Here is a 25,485-nt window from a genome sequence, read left to right on the forward strand (position 1 = left end):
TGATCACGCAGAGAGCAGAGTGAAGGCTGTAGAAAAGTCAGATTTAGGCATCGCATATAATTGAACAGTTCCATTTCACGTCATGGTGTTCATATATATAATTGATGATAATTGACCGGTTTCTTGCAGTTATTTATCCCCAGAAAGGGGAGTGGGTTTGGGTGGGAAATCTCAGTATCCCGGTTCCCGCTAATCAACCCTGCATTCATTGCAGTTGAACACATCTTTCACCCGAGTCAGTCATGCAAAATATGTTTTCTGTGAATTACTATGAGAACATTTTGTTTAATCACCAATAGGCCTATATTAGATAATTTTAGGCTCACCGTTTAGTCATTTTAACTAATATGTAATAAAATAGCAAAAAATAAAAGATACATTTCAAAACTATTCTATTTGAAATGCTGAATAGAAAGAACTGTAAACTCAGCAAAAAAAGAAATGTTCCTTTTTCAGGACCCTGTCTTTCAAAGATAATTCGTAAAAAATCCAAATAACTTCACAGATCCTCATTGTAAAGGGTTTAAACACTGTTTCCTTTACAGACGGTAGGCGATTAAGGTCATAGTTATGAAAACTTAGGACACTAAAGAGGCCTTTCTACTGACTCTGAAAAACACCAAAAGAAAGATGCCCAGGGTCCCTGCTCATCTGCGTCAACATGCCTTATCCATGCTGCAAGAAGGCATGAGGACTGCAGATGTGGCCAGGGCAATAAATCGCAATGTCCGTACTGTGAGACGCCTAAGACAGCGCTACAGGGAGACAGGATGGACAGCTGATCGTCCTCGCAGTGGCAGACCACGTGTAACAACACCTGCACAGGATCGGTACATCCGAACATCACACCTGCGGGACAGGTACAGGATGGCAACAACAACTGCCCGAGTTACACCAGGAACTCACAATCCCTCCATCAGTGCTCAGACTATCCACAATAAGCTGAGAGAGGTTGGACTGAGGGCTTGTAGGCCTGTTGTAAGGCAGGTCCTCACCAGACATCACCGGCAACAACATCGCCTATGGGCACAAACCCACCGTCGCTGGACCAGACAGGACTGGCAAAAAGTGCTCTTCACTGACGAATTGCGGTTTTGTCTCAACAAGGGGTGATGGTCGGATTTGCGTTTATCGCCGAAAGAATGAGCGTTACACCGAGGCCTGTACTCTGGAGCGGGATCGATTTGGAGGTGGAGGGTCCATCATGGTGTGGGGCGGTGTGTCACAGCATCATCGGACTAGGCTTGTTGTCATTGCAGGCAATCTCAATGCTGTGCATTACAGGGAAGACATCCTCCTCTCTCATGTGGTACCCTTCCTGCAGGCTCATCCTCCAGCATGACAATGCCACCAGCCATACAGCTCGTTCTGTGCGTGATTCCTGCAAGACAGGAATGTCAGTGTTCTGCCATGACCAGTGAAGAACCCGGATCTCAATCCCATTGAGCACGTCTGGGACCTGTTGGATCGGAGAGTGAGGGCTAGGGCCATTCCCCCCAGAAATGTCCGTGAACTTGCAGGTGCCTTGGTGGAAGAGTGGGGTAACATCTCACAGCAAGAACTGGCAAATCTGGTGCAGTCCATGAGTAGATGCACTACAGTACTTAATGCAGCTGGTGGCCACACCAGATACTGACTGTTTCTTTTGACCCCCCCCCCTTTGTTCAGGGACACATTATTCCATATCTGTTAGTCGCATGTCTGTGGAACTTGTTCAGTTTGTCTCAGTTGTTGAATCTTGTTATGTTCTTACAAATATTTACACATGTTAAGTTTGCTGAAAATAAACACAGTTGACAGTGAGAGGATGTTTATTTTTTTGCTAAGTTTAGATAGAAAACATTTTTCATACAGTATTTGACTATAACTTCACATACACATTTTTTGGGGGAAACCATTTTTTTAATAATTTGTATCCAATGGCAGGTTGTGAGCATTTTGAGAAATATGTCAGTCTTACAGTGTCATTATCCTTATACAGCATATGTAGGATGTGAATGATTTGGTGCAGTGAACAAGTTACTTTTTGAATTTGTTTGTTGTACTTAGTCAATTAAAAATGTGCTTAGTTTTGAAACATGAACTATTTTGATAATCTGTTTACATTTCTGTGCTTAGTTGTGAAAATTGTACCAAATTCAATGAAATGTTCTTATATCTTATGGAAACTGAACTGCAATTCAGTTTTATTGTAAATTGCCAAAGTGTTCCATTGTGGCACATGTATTTGTGTAAATATAACCGATCTGTCTAAAATTAATATTGCAGAATCAACTCCCCTGTTACTGCAACACAATGTACAGGCAATAATGTTAGGTGCAATATGTATGTCCCTTTTGAAAAACATACTACATTTAAGCCGATTGGCCACTCTTTAAGGGCCGCAGATTAAGCAGCAACGCTCCTCTGGTTGTAAACTCTGTGGATTTGGAAACTATAGGTGGTCCTGGGTAAAAATGAACCCCGTTTACTGCAATACAATGTACAGGCAATTAGATCCAGTCAAATACATTTTAGGACTGGTACACAAAACATAGTTAACACAAAACGTAGTTGTCCATTTAGGCTTGAAAAAATAAACAAATAAATCACATGTACCCTTATACCCATGCAAACATGGCCAGACGTGACTTAAACCAACTCTGCCTCAATTGTAAAGCTACAGGGGATACAAATGAAAGGAATATTTGAGACCTTTCTCTATTAACCAATTAACTGTACATATGTTCCGTTTTCAGTTTGTGAGTGTGTGATATGGGGGTATAGAAAAGTTTAGACATTTATAAAGAAAAACTTTTATATAGCAGCTATGTTGACATTGCCATGTTGATCTGAGCCTTGCTTTTGGCTGTCGCAGATACACCTCCCCCCCCCACTTCACTCGCTATTTTCGTCTAGAGTCGACTTCGTTCGGCTTACTGCTTAAACACACCCAGTATATTTAGGTCCACTGAATGACTTTACACAGAAACCGAAATGAACTCTGGTATTTTAATTTTCCGCAAGAAATACATCTCTTGTACCTCACGCAATCAATAGACCCCCCCCCAAAATAAACATGATATACAAAGAAATATCACATCTGAAATTATGAAGAAAAGTACAAGAGCACATACAACAGTTTTACCCTTTGCTTCAAACATATCCCTCCTTTTCTTTCTGTCACAACAGTACATGGAGGAGTATCAACAGAAAGCAAAACAGCTATTAAAATTGCATTTTTTTGTTCAACAGTAGTTGTGGGAAACCTAGCCTTATAGTCGAGTCAACGAGACGAGATTAGGGTCGGATGGCTCCGCTAGACTATGGTTAACCAAATTAAATTAGGAAATAAATCGTTCATTGGGAAGTTATTACTGTATTAGCTGTCATTATTAGGCTGTACATCTTCTATCTCCTCCAACAAGCGTCTCATGTAGCCACTAAGCCTGAGTGTTCTCCTCTGGCAGCCAAACACAAAGACATTACTGTTGGATCGGAGCCGCTACTAAAGTAATCACCAGCTGAGCAATGACCTAACGCAGAGCAGGTGGCCAGCAAATGTGTGTGTGTGTTTGTCTGTGTCGGCGTGTGTGTGTGACAAAAAAAAGAAAGGAAAACAGCATAACAACAGCACACAAAAGAAACAGCTGTTGGGTAGGTCAAGTTTTAAAGTCCGTGCTGCGGCGTTTGAGTTTCTCCGGGTTGTTAGATGCCATGTGAGAGAAGTCCCTGAAGATGTCCTGGTACGTTTCATCACCTTAGAAAAACAAGACATGAGACGAAAATTCAGGAAAAGAGGATTTAGACATTTATAATTTGCCCACATTAGGCTACTACTATAAACACGCATGCATACACGCGGAGGCACGCACACACACTGTTTACCTGTAGCGCTGTAAGGCGGTGGCATCAAGGGACACACTTTGCAAGCAGCGCAGAGCAGGCAGTCGCCTCATTGGACAAACACAAAGGCTCACAAAACAACAATGAGAAAGCACTGCACATCAGAGACTGACAGAGAAATTAAGCATTTCCGAGTATAGACATTACATGAGCCTCACAACCTCAGTCCTCCAGAGCCAGACAAATTATTTGAGTTAGGATATTTCAAACCAGGATTTGAAATAGGGAGTTATTGTGACAGTACTGGAGTAAATAACTTGGACTTGGAACAGACTTGGCAAACAGTTTGGCTATGGAGGAATGGATGGGTCACCCTCTTTCGGATACAACACCGCAAAAAATATTACAGCTCTACCCATTGAGAGTCCACTGTTCCAGCCCAAATTGGTTGCATCAGCTAGGCCTACTGGCTAGCTGATGGGTTTAGACCAGTGGTTCCCAAATGTTTAATCATGGTGCATTGTTCATTGTCCAGATAGACACAAACATGTTTATAACAGCAACGACCCAGGCTTGACCAGCAGCCTAAGACTGGCCACAACATAACCCACCAGTGGGCCCTGAGCCACTGTTAGGACAACACTGAACTACAATGGACAGAGTGGCTCATTACTTTCTATACAGCTTCATGTTCTCAGCACCAAGTTCTAATTCTTAAGCAAAAGCAATGCTTAAACGGTGGCAGTGTGTATTTGAAACCGGTCAAACACATTAATAACCACTTAGGTGTGACAAAAGAGTCTGTTTGAAAAGGTTAAAGTAAGCCCGGGGGAACATACAGTTGTATAATGGAAAAACCCTCAAGTGAAAATGCCATTGGTTGTTGGACTTATGCAAGGTGCATAAAATGTACATGACGAGACAACCCTAACAATCAGATTCATTCTTTTTCAAGCAGCATCCTGTGCTATCATACAATACATTCATACATAAGTCCATATATAACTCTACACTTATATATAGGTGTATAAATACATGTTAAACATGGCCAATGCCCAGTGTTATCATACACTGTGATCTACATTGAGCTTATATGGGCTGTAAAGTGCAGGATGACTAACTGCATTCATTCCTTCTACATCAAAGTGCAACGTGGACTCTCTCGTGGTGTGCATACATAAACACTCCCTTTAAACGTCCCTCCTTCCTCTTCTATGGTATGTTCTCTCCTTTTCCCTGCTTCTCCCTTTACTATTATATTTCCAAAATGGCCGCATCTTCCAACATACAGAAAGACTACAGTATAGAAGCCTCTTGTCCATACATTTACCCTGTATTCTAGTTATCCCTCTACTCAAACTGCATTCACTCCACTCCCTCTTTGGAGATACAGCAAATGGTCCCTACCCAGTAATCCAGTTAACAACTCTCAGTTCCAAGAACGTTCCCCCTAACCTCTTATTTGTCCAGATTTCTTCTGAAAGCACTCTAGGAAGGGTCCAGTAATGATTCCAGAAATCAATCAAAACATAACTTGAACATCATGCTTGACTGTAATGTTTAAAAAAAAAAAAAAAATCAAATCTATTTTAATGTTACCTCAACTTACTGGGAACTGTTAGACGAGTACCCTACGCACCTCAGAAGTGCCCCTCCTCCCTATCTGTTCTCTCCTCAATTACGATGCCAGTCCACCTCTCTCTACTCATTCTGCCCCCCTAGTGCCCATCCACTCAGTTGGTTCTTCAAGGCCTGAAGTCCCTTCCTGGTTTGGCCCATCCCACTCCCTGTCCCGCCCACTCCCTGTCCCCCTGAGTGACCTGATTGGCCAAAGGCTCCATCCATCTCCCGCATCTCCTTGTTCATCTTGGCAATTCGCAGCCTGTCAGGAGAAAGCAGAGTCGTGAGAAAAATCAATCAATCCTTCTAGTGTCAACAAATCAACTGAAGTTTATACTCACAGGGTGACGATGTCAGCGTTGGCTGTCTCCACGGCGATAGTAATGGGGTCTTTCTGGGTGTTGTCTCTGGCGTTGTAGTCCGCCCCTCGCTTCAGGAACAGACACACAAGCCTGGGAGACGGGGACCAGGTTAGTGCGTGTGTGTGCGTGCGTATGTGTGTGCATGTGTGTGTCCATCCTACCCAGTGTGTCCTAGTATAGTGGCGTGGTGTAGAGGTCCTCTCCTGTTGCTGTCTGCTGTGTTGACATTGGCACCGTTCTGTAGCAGGAACTCACACGCTGCCAAGGAGTTCTGGAGAGACGGGTCAGAGGGCAGGTGAGCATATACGCACAACAGATACATTCACACAAACCTGCTTGCTCTCTTATAAACACTCTCTCTCGCTCTCCTCACCGCGGTGACGGCCTGTAGGAGTGGGGTGCTGGACTCCTCGGCTGTGTTGACCCAGTTGACGTCAGCTCCGTGGGCCAGGGCGTCCGCCATGACAGGGAAATGCTGCAGCGCTGCAGACCGATATAACAACGCCCCGGGATGAAGACCAGACAGGTCCTCCTCTTCGTCATCTTCATCATCTGTGGAGGAATGACAGGGGTTTAGTGCGTGTGTGTGTGTGTGTGCGTGTGTGCGTGCGTGCGTGTGTGTGGGCCGTCTCTGTGTGTGTTTGTGTCACCTTTGTGAATGCCCGTATTGTTCTTTTGGACAAGGTCACTCTGATTGAGCCCTGAGGGGAGAGAGAGAGCGTCACATGACATTCCTTCAGTATAGCAACAGGCAACAAGATGACAGGTTTATCCTGTTAACTATAACAATACACACACTAAAACAATGTACCAAGCTTACCGCTTTTTACTGTGTCACCAGGTTTATGGATGATGTGTGTGTGTGTGTGTGTGTGAGTTTAGGTGCAGCGAGGCTCAACATTGTGTGAATATCTGATATAAATTCTTTCCTAGCTTGATAAGTTATGGAATTTCTGTCGTTGGTATCTATCCTCTTATCTATCCCTTGGACAGACACAAATAACCCACAGCACCTGCATCGCTTACATTCCTGACCTGGACACACATCTGTACTGGATCAGGACTTATATCACTTCAACACCTACCAGTCCATCAGCAGACAGTGAAAAGAACATCAACATCTCTTTAATAGGAAGCAGAAACGTATACACTATTGATTTGAATACCTGATCAGTTGTAATGTAATGCTTAACAAGGCCAGCCTGGTACAGGTCTGCTCGGTTTGGCCCTATAGTGTGAATCAGATGAGCGTGTATGTCCTGTCCAGTACCTGCGAGTCGTGGCAGGGTGGCCCGGGTGGGTTTGGGTTTGAGTGGGGGTCGTGAGCCGGCTGGCCTCTCCTGGGTGTTAGCCCTGTTCCTCCGGGCGCTGGAGCGCCGCAGGGGAGCTTTACGTCCCGTCTCCGGGAGCTTCTGGATGAACTTCTTCTCCACGTACTTAGAACGAATCCACGACTCCTTATCACCCCTGAGAGAGCAATAGAGAGAGAGAGAGAGAAAGACGGAGAAAGAGAGAGAAGGGGGACAGAGAGAGATGGAGAACGAGAGAGATGGATAGATAGAAATAAAGGAAGGCAAGAGAGTGTCAGATCACTAAAGTAATTTGAGTAAAACAATATATCAAATCAAATGAATTTCATACACAGTAATGCACATTATCAAAGCATCTTATCATATTATAACACAGCTATTCAGTTCAATTCAATTTCACAAGCCAGCCCTCCCTGTACTGTATTACAATATGGTTGACTGCATTCTACTTTATATCCAGAACACATACACAAAGCCATGCAGTTGCACAGCACATCTCTGGGGGACAGTTTAGTTATGGCACAAACCACAGTCATTGTCATGTTACGACACAAACCACAGCCGTCGTCATGTACCTGTGTCACTTCCTGTCTGGGGTGCAGCAGAAGAGAGGAAAATAGGAAGTCAGATACAGTGCCTTCGGAAAGTGTTCAGACCCCATAATGAGAGCAAAAACAGGCTTTTATACATTTTTGCAAATTTATAACAAATAAAAACTGAAATATCACATTTACATAAGTATTCAGACCCTTTACTCAGTACTTTGTTGAAGCACCTTAGGCACCGATTATAGCCTCAAGTATTCTTGGGTATGAGGCTACAAGCTTGGCACACCTGTATTTGGTGAGTTTTTCCCATTCTTCTCTGCAGATCCTCTCAAGCTCTGTCAGGTTGGATGGGGAGCGTCGCTGCACAGCTAATTTCAAGTCTCTCCAGAGATGTTCAAAACGTGTCCTGAAGCCACTCCTGCGTTGTCTTGGCTGTGTGCATATGGTCCTTGTCCTGTTGGAAGGTGAACCTTCGCCCCAGTCTGAGGTCCTGAGCACTTTGGAGCAGGTTTTCATCAAGGATCTTTCTGTGCTTTGCTCCGTTCATCTTTGCTTCAATTCTGACTAGTCTCAAAGTCCCTGCCGCTGAAAAACATCCCCACAGCATGATGCTGCGGGGATTTCCCCCAGACGGGACACTTGGCATTCAGGCCAAAGAGTTCAATCTTGGTTTCATCAGACCAGAGAATCTTGTTTCTCATGGTCTGAGAGTCCTTTAGGTCCCTTTTGGCAAACTCCAAGTGGGCTGCATGTGCTTTTACTGAAGAGTGGCTTCCGTCTGGCCACTCTACCATAAAGGCCTGACTGGTGGACTGCTGCAGAGATTGTTGTCCTTCTGGAAGGTTCTCCCAGCTCCACAGAGGAACACTGTCAGAGTGACCATTGGGTTCTTGGTCACCTCCCTGACCAAGGCCCTTCTCCCCCAATTGCTCAGTTTGGCCGGGCGGCCAGCTCTAGGAAGAGTTGGTGGTTCCAAACTTCTTCCATTGAAGAATGATGGAGACCACTGTGTTCTTGGGGACCTTTAAAGCTGTAGAAATGTTTTGGTGCCCTTCCCCAGATCGGTGCTTCGAGACAATACTGTCTCTGAGCTTTCCGGACAATTCTTTCAACCTCATGGCTTGGTTTTTGCGCTGACAGGCACTGTCAACTGTGTAAGCTTATATAGACAGGGCTCCCGAGTGGCGCAGCGTCTAAGGCACTGCATCTCAGTGGTAGAGGGGTCACTACAGACCCTGGTTCGATTCCAGGCTGTATCACAACCGGACGTGATTGGGAGTCCTATAGGGCGGCGCACAATTGGCCCAGTGTTGTCCGGGTTAGGATTTGGCCGGGTTAGGTCATTGTTAATAAGAATTTGTTCTTAACTGACTTGCCTAGTTAAATAAAGGTTAAAAAATATATATAATAATAATTAAAAAATAATAAAAGACAGTGTGTGCCTTTCCAAATCATATCCAATCAATGTAATTTATCACAACACTAATCAAGTTGTAGAATCATCTCAAGGATGATCAATGGAAATAGGATGCACCTGAGCTCAATTTCGAGTTTCATAGCAAAGGGTCTGAGTATTTACATAAAAAAGGTATCTGTTTTTAATTTTTAATACACTTGCAAAAAAAATCTAAAAACCTGTGTTTACTTTGTCATTATGGGGTATTGTGTGTAGATTGATGAGGAAAAAAATGTATGTTATCCATTTTAAAATAAGGATGTAACGTAACAAAATGTGGATAAAGTCAAGTGTGTCAAGAATGCACTGTATATACATAAGTCAGTGCCCGTCCTCACTAATAGCTGAATGGAAGCAAGTCGCAAAGGGGGAATCAACTCCATATTAATACCCATGATTTTGGAATGAGATGTTCGAGTAGCAGGTGTCTACATACTTTTGGTCATGTAGTGTACTTAAAGAAAGAATGTTGGCATATTGAGCAAAGAAAAAGGATAGTTTACATTTTAGCAGAATGCATGTAAAGTGTAATAAGGAAAAATTGTAAAACATCTCCCTGCAGTTTCATGTTAATGACACCAGAAGGAGATGAAGGGGGTATTCTTATACCTGGGGATTAAACATAACTTTTTATAATGTTTTGAATGTTGCAGATAGAAATGTAATGAACAGAACTACTCCACAGTATATAGACAATACAGAATCTTGTCTGGTCTACACAATATATTTCTATCTGAACGTTCTGTTCCATTACCCTTAATATACCTGCAATGAAATCACACGGCAACGCTATTACATCTTGACTGTGTCTATGTGAGATTAATAAAAAGTGATGACTCATGACCCGAGGAATGAAAATGAGAGTGGGGAGTGAGATACCTTGGACTGGACGGGTGGGGTTTCTTGATGGTGATCTCATCAATTCGCCCCTCGTAGATCCTGTTGATGGCTGTGTTTCCCAACTCACACATCAACTACAGGACAGGGAGGCAGGGAGGATAAACACACACGTCAGTTGTGTTTTTATTGAATAAAGAAAGTATATATATTTCTACATAGACTTTCAACACATTCTAAAACGCATGTACAGTCGTGGCCAAAAGTTTTGGGAATGACACAAATATACATTTTCACAAAGTCTGCTGCCTCAGTTTGTATGATGGCAATTTGCATATACTCCAGAATGTTATGAAGAGTGATAAGATGAATTGCAATTAATTGCAAAGTTCCTCTTTGCCATGCAAATGAAATGAATCCCGCAAAAAACATTTCCACTGCATTTCGGCCCTGCCAGAAAAGGACCAGCTGACATCATGTCAGTGATTCTCTCGTTAACACAGGTGTGAGTGTTGACGAGGACAAGGCTGGAGATCACTCTGTCATGCTGATTGAGAACGAATAACAGACTGGAAGCTTCAAAAGGAGGGTAGTGCTTGGAATCATTGTTCTTCCTCTGTCAACCATGGTTACCTGCAAGGAAACACGTGCCGTCATCATTGCTTTGCACAAAAAGGGCTTCACAGGCAATTATATTGCAGCCAGTAAGATTGCACCTAAATCAACATTTATTGGATCATCAAGAACTTCAAGGAGAGCGGTTCAATTGTTGTGAAGAAGGTTTCAGGGCGCCTAAGAAAGTCCAGCAAGCACCAGGACCGTCTCCTAAAGTTGATTCAGCTGTGGGATCGGGGCACCACCAGTACAGAGCTTGCTCAGGAATGGCAGCAGGCAGGTGTGAGTGCATCTGCACGCACAGTGAGCTGAAGACTTTTGGAGGATGGCCTGGTGTCAAGAAGGGCAGCAAAGAAGCCACTTCTCTCCAGGAAAAACATCAGGGACAGACTGATATTCTGCAAAAGGTACAGGGATTGGACTGCTGAGGACTGGGGTAAAGTCATTTTCTCTGATGAATCCCCTTTCCGATTGTTTGGGGCATCCGGAAAAAAGCTTGTCCGGAGAAGACAAGGTGAGCGCTACCATCAGTCCTGTGTCATGCCAACAGTAAAGCATCCTGAGACCATTCATGTGTGGGGTTGCTTCTCAGCCAAGGGAGTGGGCTCGCTCACAATTTTGCCTAAGAATACAGAGATGAATAAAGAATGGTACCAACACATCCTCCGAGAGCAACTTCTCCCAACCATCCAGGAACAGTTTGGTGACGAACAATGCCTTTTCCAGCATGATGAAGCACCTTGCCATAAGGCAAAAGTAATAACTAAGTGGCTCGGGGAACAAAACATCAACATTTTGGATCCATGGCCAGGAAACTCCCCAGACCTTAATCCCATTGAGAACTTGTGGTCAATCCTCAAGAGGCGGGTGGACAAACAAAAACCCACAAATTCTGACAAACTCCAAGCATTGATTATGCAAGAATGGTCTGCCATCAGTCAGGATGTGGCCCAGAAGTTAATTGACAGCATGCCAGGGTGGATTGCAGAGGTCTTGAAAAAGAAGGGTAAACACTGCAAATATTGAGTCTTTGCATCAACTTCATGTAATTGTCAATAAAAGCCTTTGACACTTATGAAATGCTTGTAATTATACTTCAGTATTCCATAGTAACATTTGACAAAAATATCTAAAGACACTGAAGCAGCAAACTTTGTGGAAATTAATATTTGTGTCATTCTCAAAACTTTTGGCCACGACTGTACAGTAACCCCCTTTGACATTAGTCTAGTAATGCTACACTATTGAGATGCATCCAAAGGTAGCGTAGTGGATGTATTCTTACCCGGACCAGCTCTGGTTCCCAAGAGTCCAGGGTGAGGGAGCGTACTTTGGAGAAATGGACGCCCAGACTCCTGTCAGAAGGACAGAAGGTAGTTACATATTAGTTTGTGTGTGTGTGTGTGTGTGTGTGTGTGTGTGTGTGTGTGTGTGTGTGTGTGTGTGTGTGTGTGTGTGTACGTACCTGTGTATCCCCGAGCAGACGATGCAGAGGGTGATCCCCAGGTTGATAGAGGCCCAGTCCGGACTGGGTTCTCCACAGTCGCAGCACTGCATGTTCCCCGGGATGGCTTGGACCTCCTCCAGAGCCTCGTGGCCCCCCGTCTTCTCCTGCTCCCCACACAGCCCTCCTCCTCCTGGGCTGCCTCCCAACACAGAGCTGCAATGCTCCCTCTGTGTGAGAGAGCGAGCGAGAGACACACACAAACTTTGTGTAGGGAATGACCTATAAACCTGCTTCTGAAACACATGTGTAGTGAGAATGAATAATGTTTGTATGTTTTCTCACTGGACAGTGTGGGTCTTCTCTGCGTTCCTGGAAGGCTGAAGCGATGCTGTTCTGGACAGCACTGATCCAGCCCTGCTGCTGACGCTCGGAGTCTGCCTGTAACAGACAGCTCCTACACACACACACAAAATCACCATGTTAACACTAAACAAATACACTAAACAAATATCTAAAGCAACATCAACACACACACTTTCCCTCTACCGTAAATTCCAGACTATAAGCCGCAACTTTTTTCCCACGCTTTGAACCTCGCGGCTTAAACAATGACGCGGCTAATATATGGATTTTTCCCGCTTTCAATTTTTTTCCCCCAAAAAAACACATTCTGTGACATGCTCAGTTTTTTGGCAGCATGAAGCTTTCATTAGACCAATGAAATTGCCGAATGGGTTAAGGTCAAACATTGACGAGAGTGACAATGAAAACGATCCAATATCGGATGAAGCAATTCTGAGCCTAATCAACTCCGACACTGAAGGAGATGACTTCAGTGGTTTCAGTGCACAGGAGGAGGAAGATTGTGACCAATGACTTTCTTGGTAGGCTACTGTTTACTGCTAATTTTTTATTTTTTGTTACAAGCCGTGTTTCGTTAAAGCCTATTTATTTTTGTTACAAGCCGTGCTTGTTAAAGCCTATTTATTTTTGTTACAAGTCGTGCTTCGTTAAAGCCTATTTATTTTTGTTACAAGCCGTGTTTCGTTAAAGCCTATTTATTTTTGTTACAAGCCGTGTTTCGTTAAAGCCTATTTATTTTTGTTACAAGGCGTGTTTCGTTAAAGCCTGTGTAAAGTTCATTTGTTTCAATGTACCGGCAGGCACCTGCGGCTTATAGACATGTGCGGCTTATTTATGTTCAAAGTAATACTTTTTTTTTAATTCAGTGGGTGCGGCTTATATTCAGGTGCGCTCAATAGTCCGGAAATTACGGTATATACCGATACACACACACACAAAATCACTATGTTAACACTAAATAAATACCCTAAACAATTATCTAAAGCAACATCAACACACGCATCCCTACTTTCCCTCTATACACACACACACACACACACACACACACACACACACACACACACACACACACACACACACACACACACACACACACACACACAGCTGTAGACTCACTTGGATGGAGAGACCACCTCGAAGCAGAATCGTCTCTCGTTGTCAACGCAGACCTTCACTGTACAAAGACGCAGATCCTCAATCACTACTGTGGGCTGATCCTGAGAGAAAGAAGGACACAGTCAGGCTGTGTGTGTGTGTGTGTGTGTGAACGTCACTAACTTTGTCTCTGCATGGATTGCTATAAAAAAATGCATTGAAAAGTAAAGCAGCGGCTTTCAAAAATTCACCTTGAATTTCTTCTGATAGACCAGTTGATTTTTCTGAATAGAGAACCAGCGCCTACCGTTGTAAGACAGGAGATCAAAAGGAGATGAGAATGAATAATGCAATCATCAGATATATCATGATTCTACCCATCACTTTCCTAGCAGTGGAGGCTGCTGAGGGGAGGCCGGCTCATATCAATGCCTTGAATAGAGTCAATAGAATGGTATCAAACGTGGTTTCCATGTGGTTGACACCGTTCCAGCCCTTTCTATAAGCCGTCCTCCCCTCAGCAGCCTCCTCTGCTTCCTAGGCTATAGCCTTAAAAATATCAGAGAGAGAGAGAGAGAAAGGCAGAGAAAGAGAGAGAGAGAAGAACGACATGCAGTAGAAAGAATGTGTGGTGGGGTAACATACCTGCTCCAGGTCTTGAAGGCATTGCTAGCTCTCTTATACAGGTAGCCCTCCATGGCAATACCGTTGGCGGCATCAGCACAGAAATCCATTAAGGAGTTATCATAGGAGACATCCTGCCAACACAACATAAACACAACGATAAACATTACTGTGGGGAAGGGAAGGGATGTTAGTAAATATCATTGTAATGCAGTGATGCCAGTAGACCACCAAGCTATGTCTAAAAGGAAGTGATGACGTCATCAGGTTTGACTAGCTCTATCTTCACAGGTTGGAGACTTCTAGCACAGATAGAATATGTTCTGAACAAAGTGCACTACATTTTGTAGACTTACCCTTTGCAAAAAAGTCTAAAAATCACATTGTTAGATGGATTGCAAAGGAGAATTGCCCACACTCACTTCACAGAGGTGACATTCCCTAAGGGAAATATGCAGATACATGCTAGAACGCACCAATTGGATCGCGCTAGCTCGTGCTTGGCTCTGCCCACCTCCTTGCTTGTTCTGCCCTCATCTGTTCCCATTGGAAACAACAGGTTGTGGTCTACCTTGGTTTAGTTACAAAGAATATTTGCTTCTAGTGTAATAACATGGCAGCCAACTTGGTGGCCTGTGTTTAGTTTGAATCCAGCAGTGTTCACCTTTTTCTTAATGGCCTCGTGTCTCTGTTCCATGTCTCTCTTCTCCCTGGCGGAATTCAACACTAGTTGAGTGTGCTGTGTATGAGAGAAAAAAAAGAGAGTCAGGCACAAACAATTTGATTTAAAAAAAAACACAGAATACAATATGTTTCAAATGATGCACATTATCCTAAATCACACACGGCAGTGCAGCATGATAGGCCAGTTCGGCCAGGGAACAAAATATAGAGAATAATGTACACAGTATACTGGAACAGTATGTTTTATATGTAGTTGTAGAGATTAATGTAGAAACTGTTGAGGAAAATCAGGCTAGGAGATTAAGGACTACTGGCTTGGACAGCTTTTAGCTAGATGTCAGGGAATCCATCACTCCAGACTTCGTCCTCTTGGGGAAACAGGAAGGAAGAAGTGCTGAACCTGTCCCAAATCCCTGTTTCTGCATGGAGGATTGAGGAAAAACCTCAAGCAGCTTCCTATAGCAGCTTTACTTTCTCCATCTCTCTCTCACTAAGGTTTCAGGACTCCCTAAATCTTTCTTAGATTATTACCAATCCCACAAGGTATGACTCCAAACATCCAGAAAAGGCTACTCTCCTTGATGTTATCCTCACAAATAATCCTGACAGGTATCAGGCTGGTGTTTTCTGTAAATACCTTAGTGATCACTGTTTTACAGCCTGTGTTCGTAATGGCTGCTCAGTGAAATGATCTGTCCTGATTTGTCATAGACGCTTGCTAAAAAACTTTAATGAGCAAGCCTTCCTTCATGACCTGGCCTCTGTAAATTGGTAAAGAATCAGCTTGATCCCCTCTGTCGAAAACACTTGGACATTCTTTTTTTTATATTTTCAGTGGTATTATTAACAAACACGCCCCCATAAAGATAATGAGAATATAAAACAGGTTCAGCCCCTGGTTCGACCGTGATCTGGCAGAGTTACTCCACCTCAAGAATTCCATTTGGCGAAAGGCTCGGCAAACGCATACTCTCGTTCAGGCAACTGAGAAATAAGTGCACTCAGGCTATCCGGAAGGCTAAAGTTTGGTCCTTTAAGGAGAAGTTCTCTCTCCGTGGGTCTAACCCCAAGAAGTTCTAGAAAACGACCTGGTGAATAAACCCTCCTCCTCACAGCTTTCCATTCGTGTTGATGATGTGGTTGTTACTGACAAGGATCACATGGCTGAGTTCTTTAATCACCACTTCATTAAGTCAGGCGTCCTATTTGACTCCGCCATGCCTCGTTGCCCGTCCAACATTTCCTCATCTCCCACCCTTTTTAATGAGACTAGCCCCAATACTTTTTCCCTGCCCCACTACAAAGTTTCTCCTTGCAGGCAGTCACTGAGTCTGAGGTGCTATTAAACTGGACCCCAAAAAACATCTGGGTCATATGGTTTAGATCCTTTCTTCTTTAAGGTTGTAGCCCATATCATCGCCAAGCCTATCTCTGACCTTTTTAACCTGTCTCTCCTCTCTGGGGAGGTTCCCATTGCTTGGAAGGCAGCCACGGTGCATCCTTTATTTATAAGGGGAGATCAAGCTGATCCTAACTGTTATAGGCCAATTTCTATTTTGCCCTGTTTATCAAAAGTGTTGGAAAAACTTGTCAATAATCAACTGACTGGCTTTCTTAATGTCTATAGTATTCTCTCTGGTATGCAATCTGGTTCCTGCTCAGGTTATGGATAATGTTACCATTGCCCTTGATTCAAAGCAATGTTGTGCTGCTATTTTTATTGACTTGGCCAAAGCTTTTGATACGGTAGACCATTCCATTCTTGTGGGCCGGCTAAGGAGCATTGGTGTCTCTGAGGGGTCTTTGGCCTGGTTTGCTAACTACCTCTCTCAAAGAGTGCAGTGCATTAAGTCAGAACATCTGCTGTCTCAGCCACTGCCTGTCACCAAGGAAGTAGCCCCAAAGCTCGATCCTAGGCCCCACGCTCTTAATTTACATCAACAACATAGCTTCCTACTGCCTGAACTATCTCATCCATTTATATGCAGATGTTACAGTCTTATACTCAGCTGGCCCCTCCCCAGATTGTGTGTTACCCCAGCTGCCAAACTAACCCCGATTCAGATGACCATCCTACCCATGCTAGATTTTCCATCAATGCTCCTTATAGGACACATCACTGCACTCTATACTCCTCTGTAAACTGGTCATCTTTGTAAAAATAATAATAATAAAAATAATAAAATAAAAATATTTATATCAGTCAATCCAGCAGTCTTTAAGCACTTTCTGCAGGTATTTTTACATGTTCTTGCCCTCTTGTTCTTTCTCTCCCTCATTCTGCCTCTCACTCTTTCGCCATTTCCTGTAACAGCAAGAAGAGTTAAAACAGTCTTTGTGGCTTTAATGCTCCAGTGAAAGGTGTCTTGCTTTCCGGTTTCAAGCGTCTCTCTGACTAACCTTCCTGTTAGTTTTAGTCTACCGTTGACTTCAGGCCTAGAGCTCCATGTATGGCAGCTCTTCCAGTAATGCTACAATGCTATTCCAGCGTAGCACTAACGTTACTGTTTGACTAGATGAAAACACGCATGCACGTGCTCACACACACACACACACACACACACACACAAACGCACGCAAGCACAAACTTTCTCAGTCATGTGAAATGTTTCCTGTTGACGGTGCCCACACGGTTTCCTGTCACGATGAGAGGGACGTCACCTTGTGACTTCCTCATCCCTCTGGAGCACATTGTTAGGACTCGTGTACGAATGAATCAATGGAATCGACTATTAGAATAAACCTTTTCACCATCCTTCTAAGAGGAGATGAATTCATCCTCCTCTTCTCTTCCACTCACTCTCATAAACTCTTTTCACCCCGCTCTCTCTCCCTCGCCGTGTTCCCTAATGTCAAAATCTGAACAATGTACTTGAACAGATCTCTTCCTCCGCCTATGAATTTGGTTCATCCAACACACTTATGTCCCGCCCTCCCTCTCATTCCTTCACGTGTCCTTGTTACCTCTTCACTCAGGGTGCGACGGTAGTCGTCCAGCTCCGAGAGGGACTGGTGACCTTGCTGGAAGAACTGGGACTGGGCCTCCATCATAGACACCATCTGGTAGAAAAACACAGAGAAAAGCGTTTTCATACAACCAACTGCATACTAAACAATACAGGCAAGCATAAAATGAACTCAACAACTGCTCAAGTAAACAAATTATTAGACACCCACATGTGTGCTTAACCATGCAACGTTTTACAATACTCCCAACGATAACATGACGAAACTCACCGCCATCAGGATGTCGGTCTTCTTCTTGGCCTCGATGACATTGATCTAGGAGAGTTTGTGAACAGGAGGGAACAGAACATGAGTGTGGTTATGATTGCAGCTAGTACGAACCTCTGGGTATTAATAGTGACCAGCCTGCTACAGGGAAACCCTCAGGCAATGCTGATTTCAATTCACCACAGCAAAACACATGTCCCTAAACATAGGTGCCGTTGCATATTTTATTAATTATTTTGTTAGAAATATGGCCTGGTCCTGGCATCTGTTATGTGTAAAATGATCTAGCATTCTGTTTGAGGCCTTTGAGTAGTGTCCATATTCTCAAAAAGCCAGCCAGCCAGCTGTGGAATGAGAAAGACTCCTGTCTAGAACTGATCGTTTCAATACTGGCCTGTAATTAAATTTAAAGCAAACCACTCAAAACCATTTCAAAGTCAAACTAACATGCTGAAAATACATTTGGGAGAGTCAATTAAAGCATGTTTCTACAGCCATGCCAGTGTGTATGCACAGGCAAACACTCACCCCTCCATCTCCCTCAACCATCCACCTTGGATGCCCTCACCTGCAGTACGTAGTCGAGGGCTCCGGAGCGGAAGGTCTTGCGGGCGTTGAGGAGGGCTTGGCTGACCTCTTCTACCTCGTGCTGTTTTCCCCGGGGGGCCTGAGCGTTCCTCCCCAACGCTGCCTCCAGACTCTCACTGCCCCGCTCAAACTCTTTACGCACATCCTTGAACCGACGCACATCCCTGGGAGAAGGAGAGGGGGAGCGGGGGGAGGGAGGGATAAGGCGGTAGCATAACTGAATGCTAGGGAGTGGCCCTTTCAGACCAGAGGTGGGTGGGACTGGATTAGTTGTGAAAGCAGTGTATGGTAGTAGTTTGGGCAAAGAGGACTGAATGAGAAAGGAGTGCCAGACTCACTCACTCTTTCACAAAACTCAGCAACTTCAACTTCACCGACTTCTGTGTGCTTTCAATCACTTCCTATGAGAAAAAGAGAGTAAAATAGAGAGAGAGAAAGAGACAGAGAAAGAAACAGAGAGAGACAGAGAAAGAGAGAGAGAGAGCTACTCAGACACCTGACATGTAATAGTGGTTGCTACAGTAACTAATGTTGAAAGCTAGTGATGCACAATGGAGTCCAACTCACCCCTTGAGCTTCCAGAATCACTGCCAGCTTCTTGGAGAATTTCTCCAAACACTCCTGGATGAGAAAAGAACATTGAATTAGTCAGTTTAACTTTTTTTTTCTATGACGGAATACAATACAACGGAACTTTCACTTCCCTTCATAATAATTTACTATGAGTAATATGACCTGTACAGTTAGGTTCCTTCTACAATGATCCCAAATCAGTGCTTAGAGTGTATTACCCAGAATCTCTATAGACTCACCCCCATCATGTTGTCCCCAGAACAGTGGTGGCCCAGCTCTTTGAGCCCTGTGACAAAGCTCTTGCTGGTCTGACAGTAGGCCCTGCCAGCCTCTAGCATGGAGTGGCACTGCTTCACCAGCTACACAACACAACAAAAGGTGTCAAGATACAACACAACACGGATACTACACAATGCTAAATGAGATGGCATAGCACTACCAACCAATATGATCACTGTTCAGACACAGAATAGGTTGAGACTGAAAAGATTTGGCATGGGTCCCCAGATCATCAAAAGGTTCTACAGCTGCACCATCGAGAGTATCCTGACCGGTTGCATCACCGCCTGGTATTGCAACTACTCGGCATCTGAGCATAAGGCGCTACAGAGGGTAGTGAGAACGCCCCAGTACATCACTGGGGCCAAGCTTCCTGCCATCCAGGACCTACATAATAGGCTATGTCAGAGGAAAGCCCATAAAATTGTCAGAGACTCCAGTCACCCAAGTTATAAACTGTTTTCGCTGTTACCGCACGGCAAGCGGTACCGGAGCGCCAAGTCTAGGACCAAAAGGCTCCTCAACAGCTTCTACCCCAAGCCATAAGACTGCTGAACAATTCATAAAATCGCCATCGGACAATTTACATTGACGCCCCCCCCCCCCTCCCTCTCCCTTTTGTACACTGCTGCTACTCGCTGGTTGTTTGTTACCTATGCATGCTCACTTCGCCCCCACCTACATGTACAGATTACCTCAACTGGCCTGTACCCCTGCACACTGACTCGGTACTGGTGCCCCCTGTATATAGTCTCGTTATTCTTATTGTGTTATTTTTTCTTATTACTTTTTATTTTAGTCTACTTGGTAAATATTTTCTTCTTCTTGAACTGCACTGTTGGTTAAGGGCTTGTAAAGTAAGCATTTCACGGTAAAGTCTACACTTGTATTCAGCGCATGTGACGAATAAAGTTTTGTTTTGATTTGACTCTCAAGACTCTGAACTGTAATGACCAGAGTATGCATCTGAAAATGTTATGCACACCAAACCCTTTAGGGAATTAGGAATATCAATTGATTGAAAGGAGAGTGTGATCAAGTTACATTTTCTCTGGCGACAATAGAGTGGGGAAGCAGCACTAAAGTTAACTCCCTACAACGCAGGTAAAACACCACCATGTCTCTCTCAGTTCATAGTCACTATTCAGAGAAAAAGGATGTGTACAAAACTAACCCAGTCCAACTACTATTTACACCCTACTGTGTGGATGGCTGGGAATGTTTATACTGTAGAAGTGGTGTTATGCTCATATCGAGAGCTTTGATACTCGGAGCAATGTAGCAAAAGGTGGGGAGGTGTGTGTGTGTGTGTGGGTGTGTGTGTGTATGTGTGTCTTGTTCTTCTATCCTTGTGGGGGACCTGAAATCCCCAAAAGTCCCCACAACGATAGTAAAACAAGATAATTTCTCCCTTGTGGGGACATTTCCACCATCCCCATGAGGACAAAGGCTATTTTAAGCTCAGGGGTTAGGTATAGGGGCAGCAAGTAGCCTAGTGGTTAGAGCGTTGGACTAGTAACCGAAAAGTTGCAAGATCGAATCCCTGAGCTGACAAGGTAAAAATCTGTCCTTCTGCCTCTGAACAAGGCAGTTAACCCACTGTTCCTAAGCCGTCATTGAAAATAAGAATATGTTCTTAACTGACTTTCCTAGTTAAATAAAAGGTCAAATAAATTTAAAAAATAGGGTTAGGTTTATGGGTTAAGGTAAGGTTTTGGGTTAAGGAAAAAAAGGATTTAGAATGGAAATCAATTTTAGGTCCCCATGAGGATAGAAAAAAAGGTGTGTATGAGTGTGTGTGTGTGTGTGTGTTTCACTGTCGCTCACCTTCTCTAATCGCGTTTCCAATTCACAGACATCTCCTTCCACCACTTCAATGGCGGCCCTGGATGAAACACAGACGCATACATTGCCACATAACTTGGCAAATTAAGCCACATCACTTAGGCAGAAGGTATTTTCCCATGCATCCACACCCTGCTTGGGCAATACCATACTGGTCTGAATGTTGAACTTCTGGCACAATGTTAGCACATCTACAGTAAAAATGGCTGTGGCTCCAATCCATTTTATGGGCGGTAATATCAGACGTCATGAGAGTTCAAGCAGTACACTTGATGCTTCACATGGGATCTAGTATACATGGTTAAAGACTGTAAGAAGGCCAGTGGAAGGAGACTGTGGCTGTTGTGACTGTTTGTCTGAGTCAGTATCTCCTCTCCTCTGTCTGTCTTTCACATCAACAGCCTTACAGTGTGGTTTCCGTTGCCTTCCACTAAAGACAGAGTGATACTGACAGAGAAAAAAAGACAAAAAGAGAGAGAAGGAGATGCTGAGAAACAGAGTTACGACAGAGAGAGAGAGAGAGAGAGAGAGAGAGAGAGAGAGAGAGAAACAGAACAGACAGCGTCTGTTTGTCTGCTGGCGGTGAAGTAGAGACAGTGGCTGCAGGTCTTGGGTCGGTCAGCTCAGTATCATTCATATTCAAATCGCCTAGCCCAGCGTGACAGGGGTACCAATACAAACAGGACTGCCAAAGGTTTGGTGGAAAATATAATTGATGAGGTCGGAACAAAGCCTGTGTCATTAGACACACATTGTAATCATTACTCTGTGTGTGTGTGTGTGTGTGTGTTCGCGCCTGTGTTTGTATGGTGATAAAAAGGAATGTGCATCTGTGTGTGTGAACGTGCATGAGTAAGTGTGCCTGAGAGAGAGAGAGAGAGAGAGAGAGAGAGAGAGCGAGACCTCAAGTTTCTGCAATGATCCACCCCCCAAAAACACACTTCCTGTCTCCTATTTATCATCTCAGTATCTCTCACCTCCTGTTCCACTCCACAACCCCAGCCCACCCCCATGATTACCTAGCAACGGGAGGCAGCGGTTTGACGTGCTACCCCAAGTACTCGGCCTCTATGTCTGTATGTGTACTGTAGTACCCTCTCACTTTTCCTCTTTCAATGCCTCTTTCCTGAGAAGTCCCTCTCTCTTCTATCCTTCTTTCACTGATGTCTGTCTGTCTCTTTTCTTCTCTTTCAAAGCCTGTTTTCTCCTAACATCACCCTCTACTCCCTTTCACACTAGCTGTGTGTGTGTGTGTGTGTGTGTGTGTGTGTGTGTGTGTGTGTGTGTGTGTGTGTGTGTCTGTGTGTGTGTCTGAAGGCCTACCTCTGGCACATTCAGTTTGAACTACATCTAAAACATTCCCCCTCTCGCTGTTTTTGGTCAAACATGAGACCTCGCCACTGCAACTTGCACCACTGACTGCCACAGCAAGTCAAACTTTCCGACACTGTGTGCCTCCCAGATAGACCATGAGCCAAGAAGGAGGAAGGGAGGAGAGAGGAAGAGAGAGTTATGAGCTCTTTCACCACTTACAGGTTAATCAAACAAGAATTAAGAAAGGATAAAACAGCCAAGACAAAGACAGAGAAAGGGAGAAAGGGAGAGAGAGAGAGAGAGAGATGTTTATTACCACTGTTACTCCTGATCTCCCAGACAAAAAAGGGAGGCAAAGCACACCCAATGCAACAAAACTTTTTTATTAGCTACTTTCAAACCCAACACAAAATCCACTTCCCTTTTGGCTTCAAATTGTGTTCCTTTTAGAGTTTAAATTAAAAATATATATATATTGACTCTCAGAGATTAAGCCAAGCAGAACTCCAAAGTTGGTGTGCGGCATTCGTACATTGATTTACAAACTCGGCTTGCAACCATCTTGGTGGCATATGCTCCTAAATATTGTGCTGTGTGACCTGGAATGTTGATTTGACAGCACCAGTGCACCGAATGGCAAAATGATATTTGTGCCATTGGGCGCAATCACATTTGTTATGTTTGTGTTGTGTGTCCGGTGCAGCTGTTGTTACATTTGTATCATATTTGTTTAAACTAACATTTTAAAGTTGAGACCACCAGTGCTACCAATGAAAAGGTAAATTTAGAGCTCTGCTTATAACAATCAACAAAGTTGTATAAATTCACAAATGTATTTTCCGACACACAAAGCCAGTCCCATTAATGAGAAAAGGCGGTGTCTCGCCCCTCATGTCAATGCCCAGGCTCATTTCATTCATCGCAGTGACAAATCTGGTCCCAAGCAAGAGGCATGGCCACAAACCATCTGCAGGACTGACACTTTCTAATTTGACAAGTGCATCCTCTGGTTGTGCTGATTGAACTAGAGTGGTGTAACACTGCCAATACTCAGCATCTATTGAGATTTGCTCAAAGTTACCTGTGCAAACATTTGTAGCACTACTCTATTTCCTAACTGTTAGGGAGGATGCCCTGTGTGTACATGTTACAGTTTTGAAACTATGTAAATAACTGACTGCAAAAAACATACAGTAGGACTACATGGGCTACCCTTGATTACAACTGTAATTTGCCGGCAGTAAGTAGGCTACATACATTTATGCAGCATTTACAAATGAGCTCTCACTTTACAATGCTAATAATGTAACTGCATGAATAATGCCTGTAGTTTATGTAAACTGTCCCCCCAAGTCATTAAAAATATTATTCAAGGGTTAATCATGACCTACCTGAATCGGGGGGAGTCTTTGAGACACTCTTCAAAATCCAGTTTGACAGTCATCCTTCGGTTTTGACACAAATTACAACAATAACACAACCGCAACTATTTCTATTGATGTTGAATGTGACATGGGAGAGAGTGCGTGAGAAAATAGATTAGCTCCTTTTGGCCATGTTTTTCCGCAACAAGCAATACTCAAAGTATAATATTTACATATTGAACGTATATTGCATTGTTTTTAGGTTTTTCAATAAATAACTTGTGTTGTCTTGAATTCTATTCTTCTCGACATTAAATCATGACATTAGGTATCAGTGAATCGCGCCTTTCTCTTCTTGGAACAACAGGTTATTACGTATTGATTAGAATAAATTAAGTATCCAAATAACTGCAATCGATGAATTTATTATTGGCAAGTTGTTCCACTTCGCTCTTGCTCTGGTGCGCGCTTGAGTCAGGAAAATGAAGAAAAAAAATCCCAACAGTTTCTCGACAGTTTAGATCCTTTCACCGTAAAAAAAATCCAACATCAATAAAGTAATTGTAAACGTACAGCATTTCCCTCGAGGACCCCGGGGTGACTGGACTGGCACACTAACGAAAAAAATATCCTTCCTATCCTATCTCTCTCGCTTGATGCCTTGGTCCTCCTCCTCACACTATTTCCGGGTATGCAAGTGTCATTGCACTAACCTAACAGCAAAAAAAAAAACAGTTATTGCAGTGTTGTGGTGGTAGGGAAGTTGTTTAAAAGAAGGGGATATGATTAAATAGGCTAGAAATTGCAATTTTGGAATTAAAATAAGTCGAATATTAGGCTTACATTCATTATAAGAGGCACTGATTATAACCATGTGGTTGCATCTATTTTTAGGCGTATTCATAGTTAGCCTAGGCAGCCGATAGTGGGTGGTAATACACTCGTGTCACCCGTCGACCGGCTAAATGAAGCGTCCTCTATTCAGGCTGCAAATATATAATTTTACTCCTTGAAAAAGCTTTGATTTCGTGCCGACCCCCAAAAAAACAAGAAAAATATGTGTAGGCCTGCTGTTTAATAAAGCACCATTTTCGGACAATTTAGCATGTTGCACAACCTTGGCTGAACACGGTGTGCAACATCCTAAATTATCCGAAAATGGTGTTGGAATATTGTGTTATTAAAACAGTACAGATATCATTCCAGTTTGCTTTATGTATGAGCCGGTCCACCGGGGGACTCAACTGAGAATGCACATCAATCATAGAAGATGTAGCGCCCACTATCGGCTGCGTATGCTAAATTAGCGTATACAACTCAGAAAATACCACATATGTCCATGTGGCTTTTATGTTGAGATCACAACTTCTGTGGAGGCTGACGAGCTATAGGAATATATTTGGAGCAAATGTAGCTCCCACCAGTGCTCCATTACATAAAACCCAGCTAAAAACAAACGTTTCCACAACTGTGGAGAACGTTCCCTTAGAAGTCTCATTAAG

General features: G+C 43.5%; 1 protein-coding gene across 2 annotated transcripts; it reads right to left on the reverse strand.

Annotated features, from left to right (window-relative positions):
* Positions 1 to 1,793: 1,793 nt before the first annotated feature.
* Positions 1,794 to 24,621, reverse strand: LOC115198273 (arf-GAP with coiled-coil, ANK repeat and PH domain-containing protein 1). 2 transcript variants are annotated; one of them, XM_029760138.1, is made up of 23 exons: positions 24,011 to 24,621; positions 21,288 to 21,345; positions 19,421 to 19,540; positions 19,176 to 19,229; positions 18,951 to 19,009; positions 18,589 to 18,772; positions 18,024 to 18,068; positions 17,751 to 17,846; positions 14,767 to 14,841; positions 14,124 to 14,236; positions 13,730 to 13,781; positions 13,500 to 13,600; positions 12,363 to 12,474; positions 12,039 to 12,247; positions 11,859 to 11,928; positions 10,001 to 10,095; positions 7,078 to 7,274; positions 6,458 to 6,508; positions 6,181 to 6,359; positions 5,969 to 6,078; positions 5,787 to 5,897; positions 5,646 to 5,707; positions 1,794 to 3,739 (listed from the first exon to the last, which is right to left on the reverse strand). In XM_029760138.1, the coding sequence occupies exons 1-23, from the start codon at positions 24,061 to 24,063 to the stop codon at positions 3,642 to 3,644; spliced, it is 2,304 nt and encodes a 767-aa protein (XP_029615998.1). In that variant the 5' UTR covers positions 24,064 to 24,621; the 3' UTR covers positions 1,794 to 3,641. The 2 variants fall into 2 exon arrangements, with proteins under 2 accessions (XP_029615998.1, XP_029615999.1); XM_029760139.1 differs by lacking the exons at positions 19,421 to 19,540; positions 21,288 to 21,345 and having other exon boundaries at positions 24,040 to 24,621.
* Positions 24,622 to 25,485: the final 864 nt, after the last annotated feature.

The sequence above is a fragment of the Salmo trutta genome, chromosome 8 (assembly GCF_901001165.1).
Source record: "Salmo trutta chromosome 8, fSalTru1.1, whole genome shotgun sequence".
Classification (NCBI taxonomy): Eukaryota; Metazoa; Chordata; class Actinopteri; order Salmoniformes; family Salmonidae; genus Salmo; species Salmo trutta.

Bases quoted from the DNA above. Each gene is read 5' to 3' on its own strand.
- LOC115198273 (XM_029760138.1), bottom strand. From the start codon at position 24,063: ATGACTGTCAAACTGGATTTTGAAGAGTGTCTCAAAGACTCCCCCCGA. The intron at 13,782-14,123 runs GTATGTTACCCC...TTACAACGGTAG, and splicing joins GCCTTCAAGACCTGGAGCAG to GCGCTGGTTCTCTATTCAGA. The intron at 6,079-6,180 runs GTGAGGAGAGCG...CCGTCTCTCCAG, and splicing joins TCCTACAGGCCGTCACCGCG to AACTCCTTGGCAGCGTGTGA.